Source organism: Ananas comosus, linkage group 14 (genome assembly GCF_001540865.1).
Source record: "Ananas comosus cultivar F153 linkage group 14, ASM154086v1, whole genome shotgun sequence".
NCBI lineage: Eukaryota > Viridiplantae > Streptophyta > Magnoliopsida > Poales > Bromeliaceae > Ananas > Ananas comosus.
The window spans coordinates 4,577,782-4,595,026 of record NC_033634.1 but is presented as its reverse complement, the minus strand read 5'-3'; the positions used below and the strand labels follow the sequence as shown (position 1 = coordinate 4,595,026).

General features: G+C 33.8%; 2 protein-coding genes across 3 annotated transcripts; one reads left to right on the top strand and one right to left on the bottom strand.

Moving 5' to 3' along the window:
* LOC109719885 lies at nucleotides 1,840-10,867 on the top strand. Of its 2 annotated transcripts, none has more exons than XM_020246721.1 (4): nucleotides 1,840-2,270; nucleotides 7,220-7,289; nucleotides 7,518-7,612; nucleotides 10,705-10,867. In XM_020246721.1, exons 1-3 carry the CDS (start codon nucleotides 2,070-2,072, stop codon nucleotides 7,568-7,570), a joined length of 324 nt encoding a protein of 107 aa, XP_020102310.1. In that variant the 5' UTR covers nucleotides 1,840-2,069; the 3' UTR covers nucleotides 7,571-7,612; nucleotides 10,705-10,867. The 2 variants fall into 2 exon arrangements, with proteins under 2 accessions (XP_020102310.1, XP_020102308.1); XM_020246719.1 differs by lacking the exon at nucleotides 10,705-10,867 and adding an exon at nucleotides 10,239-10,533 and having other exon boundaries at nucleotides 1,841-2,270.
* LOC109720785 (probable staphylococcal-like nuclease CAN1) lies at nucleotides 12,387-16,209 on the bottom strand. The gene is made up of 9 exons (XM_020248098.1): nucleotides 15,962-16,209; nucleotides 15,628-15,683; nucleotides 14,813-14,927; nucleotides 14,563-14,670; nucleotides 14,152-14,339; nucleotides 13,779-13,838; nucleotides 13,533-13,692; nucleotides 13,054-13,122; nucleotides 12,387-12,812 (listed from the first exon to the last, which is right to left on the bottom strand). Exons 1-9 carry the CDS (start codon nucleotides 16,115-16,117, stop codon nucleotides 12,711-12,713), a joined length of 1,014 nt encoding a protein of 337 aa, XP_020103687.1. The 5' UTR covers nucleotides 16,118-16,209; the 3' UTR covers nucleotides 12,387-12,710.

Genomic DNA, 17,245 nt, shown 5'->3' with positions numbered 1-17,245 from the left:
GTTGAAATAACTTTCCAATAAGGATGGTTCCACAGCACAATTTGTGCCTATATCTTTAGCTGACCAATTTATACTGTAGTATATAAATAGTTCTTTTCCTATGGAGCTAACTTCAGCCATGTGGGGGAGTTTCCATTTAAAAACTCATCTTCTTCCTCTCTTAAACATATTAATAATTAGAAAGAGAAATATTATTCCGATTCTTAGCATTTTGGTACTACTCTCTTATCACCATCCTAAATCTCACCCGTTTGGTTCGGGGTTAAGGGGTGGAATAACCCCTTAACCCCGAAGTTATTTCCAAACACCCAATTTAGGGGGTGGGGTTAGCTAATTCCACCCTAAATGGGCTATCTAGCTAACCCCATTCCAAATGGGCTATCCCGAGATAGCCTATTTGGGGTGGGTTTAGCTAACCTCACCCCACCCCATTATTTCAACTAAATAAAATACTATTTTACTCACTATTCTTTTTATCCTATCTATTCCAATCAAACACTATTTTATCTATAACTGGACTAAACCTAATTCTCAACCAAACACAAAATTACTCTAACCCCATCTTAACCCTGAACTTAATCATATCCCTAAAATAACAAGTTTTTACTTAACTCCGAACCAAACGATGGGTCATTTAAGTTGCTTCATAGTAGAGCTTTAGGAACCATCGCATTTCATATTTCCATATACCGTCTGAGGATTCGACCCTCAAAGGATCATTAAGACGAGTGGCCTTGGATGTGGCATGCCTTTGAATGCTGATGAGGCTCTGGACTGAGCCTAAGTTAAAGTACCGATGACTTCACTTTGATGAGCTTGAGAGGAGTTGGTGGTATTTCTTGCCAATATAATGTCGGCATAGAGTCTAATCAGTCTTTTAGAACTAGCCTGGAATGTTATTAATAGCACAAAGCTATTGATACTATTAGTTTTTAGCTTTTGGATTGAAAAATGTGTGGTTAAGATGATATGGGCCCCCTAGGGTTGAGTGGGTGGTGTTGAATAGCACAATCTAACGGATAAAAATAATCAAAGGGTTAAATCTAACTGTGGAAAACTTGATAGCACCAAGTCCTTGGTGCTATCAATAATATCCCAGCCGGACTGTAGTCTTTTAATCCTTTTTACTCGCACATTGAAGTTGCTTTTATAGTCCTGTATTTTTCTCCACTAGATAAGGCTATCTGCGGATATTGGTGCCTCATTTACTTTATTGATTATGTGTTTTTACCTGTAAATCTATGTGATCATACTTGGTTTGTATTCTCTCTTTGTTTTAGCCTTTTTTTCTGTATACAGCTAGCTATTTTATGGTTTTCTTTGATTCCTACTACACTTTCTTTTAGACTTCATTCAAGGTGTTTGTTGACTTGTCTATGAAAACTCTTTTTGTTCTTAAACACTTATTAATTCCTCTGCAAGTGTTATTTTATCTCTGATTTTGATCTTGCAATTTTATTTGAACCTAACATATAAATCTTTTGTTCATAGATTTATTGCTTAACGAACGTCGCATGTACACACGTCATGTTTTTACTGGTCTGCCTTCCTTGTCTTTTCAATTGAAAACGATCTAATTTTGTGTTAGATGCTGATCGGAAAAAGTACTGTCTGATCGGATTCTCTTAAGTACTCAAAACTTTAGACTTCACTAATATCAATAGTAAGATCAATCGTTCTGATTTAAAATTTAAGTTTTTTATCATTATCTTTATAAAATTATTTTTTTTAAGCGGTTCATTTTGAGACTACTCGTCTACTGAACAAATAAAATAAAAAAATTATAAAATTTAGTTTCTAATAATTAGATCATATAATAAAGGATTCGATGATCCCCTCTGACAATAACTTATAAACACAGAAACAGTAGCGCTCCATATATAGTTGGGCAAAACCCACTTTCCCCGCGGGGATCCTCGTAGACCTCGCCCGCGTCGTCGCCTCGCCGAGCACCCCACACCCTAGCCGCGTCGGAACCCCAAACCCTACTTCCCCCCTCCCTCTACCCACGAGGCCAAGAACTCCTGCTGCGGCGGCGGAGGCGCCGGAGGGCGCGCGCGGGAGGGGCCATGGACGGCGACGGCGACGGCGACGGCGACGGCGGGGAGCGTCTGCGCCGCCACGTGCCGCTCTCGGAGGTGGTGGCGGAGTGCGTGCGGCGGTGGTTCCAGGACGCGCTCAAGGAGGCGAGGGCCGGGGACGCGTCGATGCAGGTCCTCGTGGGCCAGATGTACCACAGCGGCTACGGCGTCGCCAGGAACGAGCAAAAGGTGAGGCCTTCTTCTTAGGGTTTGTGATCGGCTTATGATTTTGTTAGGGTTTTCATTAGGGTTTCTGAGGTCGCTGATAAAAGAGGTCCTTTTGTGAGTCTGATTATCAAGTTCTTATCTTGGAGGAGATCGTAGTGTTGTTTCATTGGTTAGGGTTTGCTACTGGGGAAGAGGAAGAATGATTTAGGAGTTTGTTTATGGTATTAGTTTTGTTCTTAAGAGAGCAATTAGACGAGGAAAATTAGTTATTATTGTTATTAAGAGTTTCCCTGTAGTGGATTAATGCTATTATGTCGAGCATAAATTGTTAAAACACCAATTCTCTTTTAGATTAAGCTTTTTTTTTTTTTACTCCATTTGAATGGAGAAAAGATGATAGCCAAAAAAACAGGAAAAAAAAAAATTAGAATCGAAAATTATTATATTCTCAGTTGGATTGTAAAATCCAAGATTTCATGATGATCATTTTATTTTTTCTCTTCAGAATTGGAGAGAACGTCATAGAAAATTATTTTCCTTTCTTTTCTTCTCTTTCATACAAACAAGTTAATTTCTTTTTTTGTCTCTTCTTTTCTCCAATTCTCCTTCGAAACAAAGTATGCGGTTGTTTCACGTAGTATCGGAGATCCTTAGTGCATTGGCGTAGAATGCTGCTTATCCGAAAGCATGCATGTAGATGCTCTCGGAAAAGCATGTGGCAACGGAGAGATAGGCGATTACTTTCTATAACCGCATGCTCGCACCGCGCAAAAAAATGGAGATTTGAGAGATTGCCGAACACCTCTAGCCAAGCATGCACCGCACAAGAAGTGCCGCAATGCATGGCAACTCACTCCCAAATGAAGCCTTAGTCTTTAATTTCCTCCCATTCATTTCAGGCACACGTATCCTGCTTGTGATCTCTATTAGCTTGAGTAAAAATGATGAGTATTAAAATACTGTTCTCTATAAGCTCAACATTTTAGTGGAAAACAGTTCTTTCACTTATTATGTAGGGAAGGCATTTGATTTTCCACGTTTTTTCCTTCAGTTAGTGAATAGTTTGGAGTATGTTGCTGCTTAACTAGGCAACATAATATCATGAGTCTTGTTGTTCTTGTGTTGCGTGGTTGTTTACTTTCTTTTTTCATTCTTCAAATACCGATACGCAGACGGATACATATATTACGTCAAGCTAGTTACAGAGACAATATCCACTCAATACATGTACGAATATAAATCAGGTATCAGACATATAAAATTTGTTTGGAAAATATATACATATCATAGGAAATATATTGTACCACTAGTGTAGGAATCCACGCGATGCGCCGGATATAATCATATTTGATTAAATTTAATAATATAAAAATACTTTAAAATTTTTAGAATAGAATTATAATTCAATAAAAAACAACGAAAGATAAAATAAACTATAGGAGAAAAAAATTTGTTACATAGAAATCGGACCCCTTTGTACCCTCATTTAGGGCATTCTTTACTAACACCGACGATTTTGTGAAGTATCACAGTGCCTTCAACCCCTTTTCGGCAAGTTCATATCTTAGCCGATACTTCTCATCCTCCAAGGCTAATAGAGGATAGGGATATACACCCTTTGCATAACTATGCATAACAAATTTAAGTGGTCGAGATCAAGGAAGGAGGGTTGGGGGCTAGGGTTAGAGTTCGACTCACCCGACATTGACGGCGAGGGCGAGGACGGCGCGCTTGCGGGGCTTGAGGTTGGAGCTGACGTAGTAGGCGAGGTCGTTATCGAGGACGTCGTATGCCGTGCCAACGGCCTCCTCGGGCAACGCCTCTTAGAAAATAGAAACTAATGAGGCGGGAAATCGAAGCAGCAACGTTACAGAGAAGGAATTAATAAGACGGAAAGTTGAAGAGGCATATGTTACAGGGAAGGAATTAATAAGACGGGGAGCCGAAAATGCAGACGTTACAAGGAAGGAATTAATGAGACGGAAAGCCGAAGAGACAGATGTTTTGAGGAAGGCAAGCGATCGCAATGATTGGAGAGTAGAACTTTTGAGAAGGAAAGACTATAGTGCTGCCACGTGGCAAATGCTTATGAGAAATAATGTATGTGTATAGAAGATAGTATTGTGTATACAATAAACCAATTCGAGACTTTCCAAAATGAATGACGAAACATACAAATTGTTAAACTAACAGAAATGCTTTTGTAAAATCCTAACATATGAATACGTGCGTACATATTCGAATAGAGTGCTTCCGCCCATGTCTGTATGCGGTACATGCATTTGGATTTCGATATGAATCCTGATTTACCAACAGATAAGGAAATATAAGCTCATGTCCAAGTATCCAACACAAATCGGATTTTGGAAGCCTAGCTGGATGGTTATGATATTGTCACCCATAGTCTGCCACAAGTCTGTAAGGGTGACGTCTGCTATTAAATTTACCTTTTTTTCTTCTGTAGATTTGGCTTATCTGCTCATGCAATCAAGGAATTGCTGTCTAAAAGGATAAATTTGATAGTCTAAGGAGTTGTCGTTATCTCTGGCCCAAAGGAACAACTAAGCCAGAGGTCTGTATAAATCCTTTTAAAATGGAAAAGAAAAGAAATATCATGTGAAGCAAAATTTTCTAATTCTGGAGAAACTCTTTCCTGCTGTGGTAATGAATGATTTTTGAGTTTTCCTCCGGTAATGTGGAGTGTGGACAGGTTTGATATATTATGTTAGTTTAGTTTCAATTTAATTCAATTGAACTGTATATAGTTGAAGTTGACTCTTTTTTAAGTCAGTTTAGCATCTAAAATGGAGTCTAGATTGAGGGCAAGCAACTTTATTTACGCTTCCTATTACTTCAAACTTAGCTAATATAGTTTCAATAGTATGTTTTGGCTGAGATTGAGCTTTTTTTTTAAAAAAAAGGAGTGGGTCGTGTTGGGGCGTGTGTATTACAAGTGAGAATTCCTGAAAAATTAAAAGATGTGACAGTAAGATCTTTTGTTTAAAACCTTGAGACATGTAAAAGAGATTCATATTTGAAAGAGTCTTATTCTAACTGTTGAAAATAGAAAAGGAGGGAAAGCTATAAAAAATCAGTGTATTAAATATATAAAGTAATGGAAAGCAAAAAATTTTGGTTGTAGGCCTTAATTCCATGCCTTCTCACGCCTTTTCTTTTCTTTTTCTATCTACTGTTCCTTTTTATTCCAGTCTTATCCCTCTCTTTCCAAATGCGGTTTATCTCTCTATGGGAAGAAGTGTTGAATGCTTGGCCCTCCCAAATCCAACTGAGGCGTTCTAATGAGATGAATTGCATAGTTATAACAGAAAATTAGTTTTGCTTCCGAGATCATAGACCTCGATTGGCATTCTCGTACCATGATTATTGAGTTGCAAGTTGATAATCATTATGGACCTTCAGATTCCTTTCAAATATGAACTAGTCCTACATTTTTTAGGGCTAGTGCTCTTATATGGGGTGCAGCTGGAGTGAAAAGAATTTTGTTAAAGAACTCAAAAGAATTTTGTAGAAGCGGTTTGAAATGTGAGTCAAAATTTTTGAGAACCCAGATTATATATTTGGAAATAAGGTTATCACCATCAATTCTAGCTTATACGTGCTTAACACGTCAGTAACCAAATGTTTCTGAATTTTCCGCAATAGTAAGGGGGTGTTTGGCCTAGCTTTTAAAAAGCGCTTTTGGGCTGAAAAGTGATTTTCGGCTCAATAGAGCGTTGGACAATTCACTTTTAAAATCTTATTCTGCTTTTTAGAATCAGAAAACTGATTTTGAAGGCCTCAGAATCAGAAGCAGAAAAAAGCTGCTTCTTGAAAACTGATTCTGATTTTGGATTTAAACTTCAAAATTTTATTTTTATTTTAGTTTTAATATTTAAATTTAATTTTAATTTTAAATTTTAAATTTTAATTTTCAGATTATTTTAAAATTTTAAATTTTAAATTTTAAATTTTAAAATTTGAAATATAGATTTTAAATTTTAAATTTTAATTTTAAATTTCAAATCTCAAATTTTAGATTTTAAAATTTCAAATTTTATTTCAAATTTCAAATTTCAAATTTCAAATTTCAGATTTTAAAATTTCAAATTTCAAATTTCAAATTTCAGATTTTAAAATTTAATTTTTAAATTTCAAATTTTAAATTTTAAAATTTCAAATTTAAATTTCAAATTTCAGATTTTAAAATTTAATTTTTAAATTCAAATTTAAATTTCCAAATTTCAAATTTCAAATTTTAAATTCAAATTTTAAATTTTAAATTTCAAATTTCAAATTTAAATTTTAAATTTTAAATTTCAAATTTGACAATTTAGATTTTAAAATTTACATGTAAAAATTTAAAATTTTTAAATTTAAATTATAATTTTAATCTTCAAATTATAAATTTCAAATTTTTTTAAAATTAAAAATTTATAAATTTTATCTCAAATTATAAATTTAAAATTTTATAATTTAAAATTTAAAATTTTAAGTTTAAATTTTAAATATTTCAAATTTTTTAATTTTAAATTTTAAATATTCAAAATTTAAATTTTATATTTTAAATATTCAAATTTTAAATTTTATATTTTATATTTCATAATTATTTTAAATTTTAAATTTAAATTTTAAATTTTAAAGTTTAAAATTTAAATATATTTTTTAAAATTAAATTGCTTTTCAAACAGCTTTTCAAAATTTTTAATTTGCCAAACAGTTTTTTAAAATCACTTCAATAAAAATCACTTTTATCTAAACTCCGCCAAACGCTCTATAGCTTTTAAGCAAAATCACTTCTCCAAACCAAAATCACTTTTTCAGAAATCACTTTTTCAGAAGCTAGGCGAAACAGGCCCTAAGTGATGGTAACATATATTTATCGCGAGTTTGATGGATTTCCTTTATCATTTTTTTAACTTCTGCTTGAAGTTTCTCGAAATGCAAAGGATGACTTGATTTTGGTCTTTTAGGGAAGAATATGGATTGAGAAAGCATCAAGATATCGATCTACAGCTTGGAAGGTCAGCGAAAAACAACCAGGTTTGTTATTCTTGCCTTGTAGTCCTTTGTTCTTCGCTTTTGCTTTACAGGGCCAGTGTAATATACTTAGAACCCTAAAATGAAAAAAGAGGAAGGAAAGAAAAGGGAATCAGAGTCTCGGAGGTGTCTTTTTCATCTTATTTAGGAGATATTTTTTCTGGCTTCTTTTCACCATTTTCAATTGCCTTGATATTAATTGCTGTTGATTTGCTTTAATATGCTTTTTAGGATATAATGCCAGTGACTCGGATTCTGATGAGGTGAAAGGAAGTACAAAATGATAACCAAATTTATGGGTTGACTTCTGAACAAGAATCACTGAGGTGAGTACACAGTATTCATCATGAACCTTATTTAATTGGATTCTTAGAGGCTTCTACGAGGCTTCTACAAATGAGAAGTTCTCATATTATGACTGCTTATGAAGACATGAACTGAATTTTAAGTTGGAGTTTTTATTTGTTGCTCCATATGCTATTTTAATTATTTCACTGCACTTCTTGCTTGAGCTTCACGAAGGTGTTCTTATATTATGAGTGCTCCTTTTGGTGATTTATTATTGCATCTATTTAACAAATTGTATGAGACAGTGCGTGGAAAAAATGATTTAATAATTTGGGAGAAATAGGAAAATGAGATTACGCTTACAAAGATCCGTTGTTGAGAACCTATGCTACACAGATACGGATACGAATAATGGATACAACACAACACAAATATGGCGAAACGGCAAGTTTTAAAATCTTAGGACACTATACATAGTGGATACGGTAATAAAAAATTAACTTTAACACATATATTATTATTATATACGACAATAGACATTAAAAGAAGTTTAGAATCTTTGGATGATTAGTTTGGATGATTAGTTTATTTAAAGTAATAAACTAACTAACTTGTGTAAAGATATAAGCACAACTAAATTTTATTCATTAACAAAATTAAGCAGACCAATTGTGATCTTTAGTTTTATCAAACCACGAATTCATGGTGGAGGTGTAATCCCATTGCAAAATAACTATTTCCCATCTCGCAAGTATCCTTAGGTACCATTTGGTTCGAGAAAAAGCTATTCTTGCTTATTCTTGGAATATGTATAACTTCTGGAATAAGTAGGAATTAGATTAATTTGTGTTTGGGCGGGAGTCGAGATATTGTGAGGGATAAGAAAAATTACGTTTGGGTGATTAGGTTGGAATAGTAGGAATAAAAGTAATTATGATTGAAAAATAAAATAATTTGTCTAAATAATAAGCATCTAAATATTCGTTAAACAATATTTTAATAGATTAATAAATTAATAAATTGGGAATACTATAGGAGATGATGAAGAATGACATTATGTTAATATTAATAATTATTTAATTAATTATACTTTTAGTTAATATATTAATTTGATAATTAAAATATTAATTATGCAAATAATAAAGTACTCGTTAATGATTGAATAAGCATATGAATTGTTAATTATTTAATTAGTTAATTAATTATAAATAATAAATTAATTACTATTGAAATGAATATTAATTTAGTAAGTCAAATAGTTAATTAGTTAATTATTAAAAAGTTTATTGCATTAATTAATAATATTTTATATTATTTATAACTTAATCAGTAGAGGGATAAGATAGAGAATGGGTTATTCCACCTAAAGGTGGAACTACTATTCTCCCCTCTTAACGGGTTATTCCAGAATAACCCTTTAAGAGAAGAATAGTAAATCTTAGTGGCGTTTGGAAGAATAATAGGAATAGATCTCTTATTCCCTCCTTATCCCTTCAACCAAACATAGCCTTAGTGTATCTGTCATGTATCTATCGAGTATCCAATAATTTTCTGAATTTTCAGAAATGTCGGATACTTAAAGTATCTGACACGTATCGGATGTGTATTGCGCAAGTCTCGATATACGATACATATTTGATACGATACAACAAGCGAAATGAATTATAACAGGATGCTTTTCATTGATTCCGATCATATTGCCTTTCCTAATTGACTTACAAATCAAATTGCCCATATTTTGTTTTCCAAATTTTCTACTCTCCTCTACGTTGAATTTTGAGTAGGAAAGTTTTGCTAGGATGGTAATTTTATCCAAGTTTCCTTTTGCTATTTTTGGTAAACTTGGTATTTCTAAAGCTCGAATTTTCTTAACGTTGCCGATAGTTAGATATGCTCAATTATCATGCCAAATACTGTTGGTTTAGAAGTTCAAGATTTAGCCTTAGAATTTAGTACGTGATTGTCCTAACTATTGGAAAATCTTCTCTATTAGAGAAGCAAAACTGTGTCTTTGGCAGCCAAAAATTCTGGAACTTCGCGAATGTTTGGAAAGCTGAAACAATTCTCTGGATGTCAGAAGTGTAAGCTTCAATTTTCAAGCTTGTGCTTTTAAACTTCAGCCATAAATGATGGAGAATTTTAAGGAATAAATTGTTAGGTTTTTTTCCCAACATAAACAAACCACATAACCTTTAACCTTTGTGAGAGTGAAAACTGGTTTTTTTTTTTTTTTTTCTTCATGATTTTTGTGCTCTGAATCCGATATCAATTTAAATCATCTACTTTACTCTTTTTGAATGGTTCTCTTTCCTGCAATATGTATACTCCTATAGCACTATTGACCTAGGCTATTTCTGAGAGACAAGGGGGATATATACCCCACTTTCGTTCCCAAACACTGCTGCATACTTTCAGGATAATTCTATTCAAAGTGGATTGTTTTGGAATAATCCATTAAAACTCGCTGTCACCTTTCCCTGAACCATCTTGTTCTCGTCTTCTTAGCCCGATTGTTCGGGGGCGAATCATGCGAAAAATGATGGTTTTTGGTTTAATGTTCGATCGTAGCTCTACCTAACAAATATTCATAGCAATTATGTAATGTTACTTGCTTTCTCACATCAATACCTTAATAAAAACTCATAATGTGTCTCATGTTTGCAGCGCTGAAAAGCAGCAGCTAATTACATTCTTCATCTCAGAAGCAGTGGTGTTAATTGTGAATCTTTTTTATCCTTTGTTCATTTAGTCTGAAGTTTGTATCATTCCATTACCAGCATTTGCTTGCTGTCCTCTCTCTCTCTCTCTCTCTCTCTCTCTCTCTCTCTCTCTTGTTTTTTTTTTCCCTTCCTGAAATGGAAGAATGCTGTGTAGGTTTTTACATTTTTGAATCGCATGATTTGTCACTGATGGATGCTGATTTAATGTTTTTGTCATTGTTCATTTTTAGCAATACTTACGTTCTTGAATAAGCTGAAGCTTGGTGAGTGGTTGCTTCCATTATTCGTGCGGTCGAAAATAACTTGGTTTTATTTTTACCGGCTATTTTGTTGCCAAACTATTGAATGGGTTGATTTGGCACAGTTTTTTCTTCTTTTTTTGAAAAGAAATTTTCTTTTGTGATTGATAGGGAAATAATAATGATGGGAATTAGAATGCTAGAGCTCACCATGTCCAATTATGGTGATTATTACAACTGTATCCGAGTAAGCGTTTGTTTCATTGAGAACTTCGAAAAATTTTGGAAAGTAAAAGAGATATTACAGATCAACCTCCACCTTGTTGCAATTATTGGCAATAATTGTTACTGATGTTAGCCATGTAACTTAAATCTCAGGGTTACTGCTCTGTTTCTTTTCCTGCATTTTGAATGCTTTAAAGAGTCCCCTTTCTGGAAATGTCTTGATGCCTCCAGTTTGTGTTCTATGAACAGGGCAACTCTTCTTTTCCATTTTTACAACTTATTTTCGCATTCTCTAGCTTTTATAATGTTCTCTGTATCGCAAATTTAGTCGATTTTACCAAGCCTCAGTGTTCTTCTTTTAAGAACATTGGACAGATATCAAAATCCTGACCCAGTTTAAACTTTTGTGTTGCATGTCTAAGCCCTAAACATCTTCCATCTTCCTCAATAGGAATTCTTGTATTTTTATTTGGGCTTTTTTTGCAAATAGCCCCCTGAGCAATTTTTATTTTAAAAATAGCCCTAGCAAAATTAAAATTGCAAAAATGGTCCTGTCCCTGCCACGCAGGCGTCACGTCAGCACCACGCGGGCAGGGCTGGGGCTAGGGTATTAAGTTGAACACGGTGAATCATTCACCGTGTCTAAACACAGTGAACCATTCACCGTGTTTAGTACGTATTTTTTGTATATTGAAAAGTGGAATAAGGAGTAGGGATATCAATAGGTATGGATATCCGAAATATTATCCGAATTCAAACCCAAATAAATTATATATATATACATAATTTATTTTTATTTATTTATACAATATATAAAATATTTAATAATTTTTATTTCTTAGATCTTCATCCTAAGAAATAAAAATTATTAAATATTTTATATATTGTATAAATAAATAAAAATAAATTACGTATATGTATATAATTTATTCGGGTTTGGATTCGGATAATATTTCGGATATCTATACCTATTGACATCTCTATTTCTTATTCTTTTTTCAATATATAAAAAATACGTATTAAACACGGTGAACCATTCACCGTGTTTGAACACGGTGAATGATTCACCGTATTCAACTTAACACACAAGCTCGGCCCTGCCCGCGTTGCGCTGACGTGGCGCCTGCGTGGCAGGCCCAGGGTCAGTTTTGCAAATTAAATTTTGACAGGATTATTTTTAAAATAAAAATTTGCCAGGGGTCTAAATGCAAAAAAAACCCTTTTTATTTATTTTGGATTTAATTTTTGTGCTACATCACAAGCTCTCTGCATACATGTGACATTCCGCTTTTCAGGAGATAACCATCCATCTTAGAATTATTCTAGTTCTAACACGCTTAACTTTTTTAAACTCTTGGATTTAGTCGACTTTCAAAATTTTATTACCGGGTTAAAAAATTTGACCTTATTATATCTTATATATAGGATTATTTTAAATCATAGAGTGTCGCAATATAAGTGCTCATATTTTGCAGAGTCGAAACCTGCGGGCCTCGGACTTTCAGCAAAACAAACGAGCCCCAAGTTTTGAGCCAAACATGGAAGTCCCAAAGGCAACAAAACTGGCATGCGGCAATTCACCTGATCCTCAAAGTTGCATAAATCACTACACACAAGCAGATATTAGGTTAGGGCTAAACTTCTCCACACACACACACTTACATTTGAGCAACAATTTCATAAAATGTGCTCTACTACAATTCATCCTTTTACACCGTCCGATATTATGATCAGCACTGCTTTGAGATTCGCATCTAGCGATATTAAGCGGTAAATGCTTGGTTTTTTCCCCTCAATGTTCGTGCTAACAATAAACATGCTTCTTAAAATTAGATCACTGTTACAACTGCTGTACACACACACAATCAATAATAATAATAATTATCACTTTGCATCAAACCAACTCATGCTCAATCCATTTAAGTTCCTTCCAACAACATTGCAGTGTGAGATCATGCTCCATTGCTCCTCCTATCCTTCCTCCATTCCCATGGCTTTTCGGGGTCCGAGGCCGCCCACAAGCCCATGCGTTTAGCGCGCGCCTGTTTCTCCAACTAAATTTTCCATTTTCGAAGGAAAAAAAAAAAGTTTCGTCAGCGACTAAAACACGCTTAGCGCACGTTTAACTAATCGAATATAAAATCTACTTCAAAATATCCCAAGTTTTGCAGCTTTGGTTCAAATTTTTACTTCCTTTTTTTTTTTGTTTTCAACAAAAATAAAAAGGTAGATTATTTTGCAAAAAAAAAAAAAAAAAAAAAAAAACACTAATTTCAAGGATGAGTTTTTACTCACCCTAGCAAGCTCAGGACGTTGATCATATGCTGTGTAGTGCCATGCAAGCCCTTTCTTCAACATATGCTCCTATAGAAAATTGTTTAAGATCATTAAAAAACATTTTTTTTTGCAAAAAAAAAAATCTAAAATAGATGCAAATAATAGAGAAGTTGGATAAATCGCGCTTACAGTCCCTAAACTTCTAGTCAAAATTTCACGTCGATTCTTTGAACTTTCTAAGTTGGATATTCAACATCCCAAATCTCGTAAGAGAACCATAGATTCTTAAAGTGAAATAAATATAAAATCACAGAGTAATTAAATTTAACTTTTTAAACTACAGAATGACAGGACAAAGTAACACGTACTAAAATACAGAGTAGTTAAAAATGCTTTTTTTTTTTTAAAGCATAGGATGGTAAAGTAAAAATGCGCTAAACGACTCTCAAGTAAATTGAAGTGCACCTTTTTTTTATTTTGTTTTTTTGAATACTTACTTGTACAAAAACACCATTGCAGTAAATATCTCCCACACAACGGCCATATCTATCATCTCCAAACACATAAATTTTCAAACCCTTTCCTTGGACTAGTTTCACCAATTCCTCCTTTGCCTCCTTTCCAAAAGGCATGGAGCTCTCTGGTGCATCAATTCCCCTGTTGATTTCTCACATTTCTGTGTCATTTATTTCACCATGTATGCAAATAATGCATTGTTCAAAATTTAATGACAACGTATTTACCTTAGTCTGATTCTATATTTTCGCGCAAGAATTTCATCGTTGTTCGACGAAGATATCACTCTGCGAGAGAAGTAGAGATGAAGAATCTAAAGCACAATTAGAAAAGTTGATTACAGATTTGTTTAATTAGCCCTCTACAGGGCTTTTGCAGAAGTACTATTTAAGTAAAACTATTTGAAGAAATATTAAAATATCTGGCAAACTAAACGTTTCTGAATCCAAAAGCACGACCTCCAGCTAAACTTCTATCTGTAGTAAAATATTTGAGTGCTTCTCCCAATAGCACTAATCAAACAGTACTGCATCGCGCAATATTATGTCCAATTCGAAAGCCAGATAGGCACTAAGATAGAGCATGTGTGTTTGAGTTAACCTGTATCCTGCATCAACTATGGTTTTCTGCAGTGCATCAGCCTTCTGGTAGTTCCTGACGGTCCGCGCCTTGGCCCTCACGATCGCCGCCTTGTGCACTTCCCGGGGAACACTTCCCGACTCCCGAGGGTCGGCTGTGTCGACGTACACGGTGATCGTATCGCCGTCAGCCACAGATTTAGCATCCACCTAGAGTAAGAAGACATTTTGATCATTTCTCACACTCCACTATCCATTTCACGAAAAAAAAAAAAAAAAAAAAAAAACATATTTTTTCGAACTCGCAACTTTGATCCATTTTTTCGGATTTAGGCGAAAAGTATGAATAAAAGTTGCAAAATCTGAAAACTAGTAAACTTTTTTTTTCTTTTTTTTTTGGTTTCAAAATTGCAAAAAGTATGAGTTGCCTCACAGGGAGTGTATGCAGTTCATACTTCACTCCTTCAGGCTTAGAAGGTGCAGGAGCTGAAACTCCTGACAGAGTATGAGGGAGTGGAAGACCATAGAAAGCCAAGAGACCCTGAAAAAAAGATTTTGAAACAAAATAAAACCATATGGTTCAAATTTTAATTTAAAATTGACATTTCAAAATTGAGGCTATACAATTATTTCAAAATTTAAATTGAAAACCTTGCACAAGAGTTATGTGCTGTGAAATTTACCTCCACATCTGCCTTTTGATGCCTCTTTAGGGTTTGGATTACGAGCCGCGACGCTTCCTCCGGTGTTCTCGGTGGCGGCTTCGCCTCCCTCCACGCCTCCAACAGCTTCTTATACCTTCAATTGTAGATCAAAAACTAGTTCTTCAATCTAAATTCGAAACAATCAGAACAACAATTTTATTACTTTTTGGTTTATTTTTAGTTTTTTTTTTTTTTTTAAAAAATCATGATCAGCATGGAAACTAAGGAGCCTATTCCTAAGCAAATCAGCTTAAAAAGATGTACTAAAGAGGTGACTAAAGATGTAAATCACTCATGATTTGAAACAGTGGCAAGAATTTTGATCTAGCTATTTAAACAATCAAAATAAGAACAATCTTTTTTTTTTTGTGTGTCCTTTGATTTATGATCTTTTGAGGAGCACAAACGTTGTAACTTCTCTAATAAGAATATTAGTCTCGCACTGAATACAAATCAGAATTTTGATCTGTTTATAACATGTGCAGTTTCTCTGTCTATCAGTGTAAGCTTTTGAATCGGTCACGAGCAACTTAACACAATAAAAGTTATTGAAGCAATAATAGCGCGAGTCTTACTACTTTAATAGTAGATAAGAATAAATTGGCTCAATCCCAATTTTTTATTTTTTTTATTTTTTAATTTTCATTCTTGTTCCCTCTCTCTCTTTCTCTATCAAGATTAGCTCAAATTATTCACCAAAAAAACACATCAAACTCATCTGAATCCAAAATATTTAAATCATCTCTCTGATTGAATCACAATTAGTATAAGATCAGAGGTGAGTGAGTGAGTACCAATTTGCCTGAGCCTTCTTTGAGGAGACCACATGCTGACTCAGCCCTTCTGGAACCTTCCAAACATCAAACAAAAAAACCAAAAATTGCTATATTTCAGCAGCAAAATTATGCCATCATTTGTTACCAATTCCTTTTTTTTTCTATTAATTTCTCTCTCTCTCTCTCTCTCTCTCTCTCAAACTTACAGTGAACTTCAATTTATTGTTGTGATTTGAAAAGACTGGAGAATATATATATATATATATATATATATATATAGAAAAGCAGAAGCGGTACCAAACAGGATCTTGAAATTCGAATTGTTGTTAGCGACGGAGAATTAAATGCGTACCTGAGATGTGATGTCGAAATGGAGGAGGTCGTGGCCGAGGGCGGCGATGCCGCGGTGGGGGCCGGGGAATTGCGTCTCGTTGGCCGACGCCGCACCGCCGCCGCCGCCGCCGCCACCGGCGCAGCCGCATAGGAATCTGAGCAGGGCGTTTCCCATAATATCGTCGAATTATGATCTAATTTGAAGTGTTTTTTTTTCTTTCTTTTTTTTCCCCTCCTCTTGGAGAGGTTTATTGATTTTTTTTTTTTTTGGGGGGGAATCAGCTCGTTTCCATGAAGGAAAAGGTCAGAGTCAACGCGTAGGAGATGCGACACGTGGGCATTGTGATTTGCTGATGGAAAGTTTTTTTTTTTTTTTGTTTTGGTTTTGGAGAAGGAGGATCTCATGTGAGTTTGTGCACAATTTAGTTTCATTTCATCATTAATATGGGGTTAATTATTATTGTGAGGGATGGTATTGTAATTTTATTTTATTTTTTTTTAGAGAAATAAATTTTATTATGTTTTTTTTACAGGTAAAATTATATAAAACTATCCAATCTGTTAAAATTTTAATTTTAATACTCAACCTATTAATCTATTTGGCGTAAAATTTAGACACATTACTTATTTTAGTATATTATTATAGCTGTATAAATTATGTAAAATATATCAATCGAATCCGTAAAAGTAAACAAAATAATTAAATTTTGAAGTGAAAGAGTCACCAAACTACTCAAATGGAATGAATTGAAAGGTTAAGTAGCAAAATCATAATTTTTAAATTTTAGATTGTTAGACCAGAATAGTTGGCAGTTTAGATAAATTTACATATTTTTACTTTTTGTGTAAGAAGCTTGGCTACTTTTTTGCTCTATTAATTATTTTCGACAATCAGACGTTCGAATCAATAAAGTTTAAATAAAGTTTAAGGCATATATATATCTAACATCAAGCTTTAGTTTGCGAACAATTTGTTTTATAATTTGTAATATTATGACAATTTTTTGATATTATTCAAAATACTCTAATTATCACCATGCAACTCAAATTGTAAAATATAATAATATAATAACAATAAAGTGTTGCTGGAGTTTTAGAATTATTATAGATTTCTAATACCGTGGGTTCGGAAGTTTTATCATTCTCAGTAAAGAAGTTGCATAATTAGTTGATAATAATGTTCCCAAAAAACTATAAACCAGTAAAATAAACGACCCTTTACAGATCTTTACATGTATAACCCTACAAAATTATCAATTCACATATAGGTCAATACATATTCTGCTGCAACTTTAACTTTCAT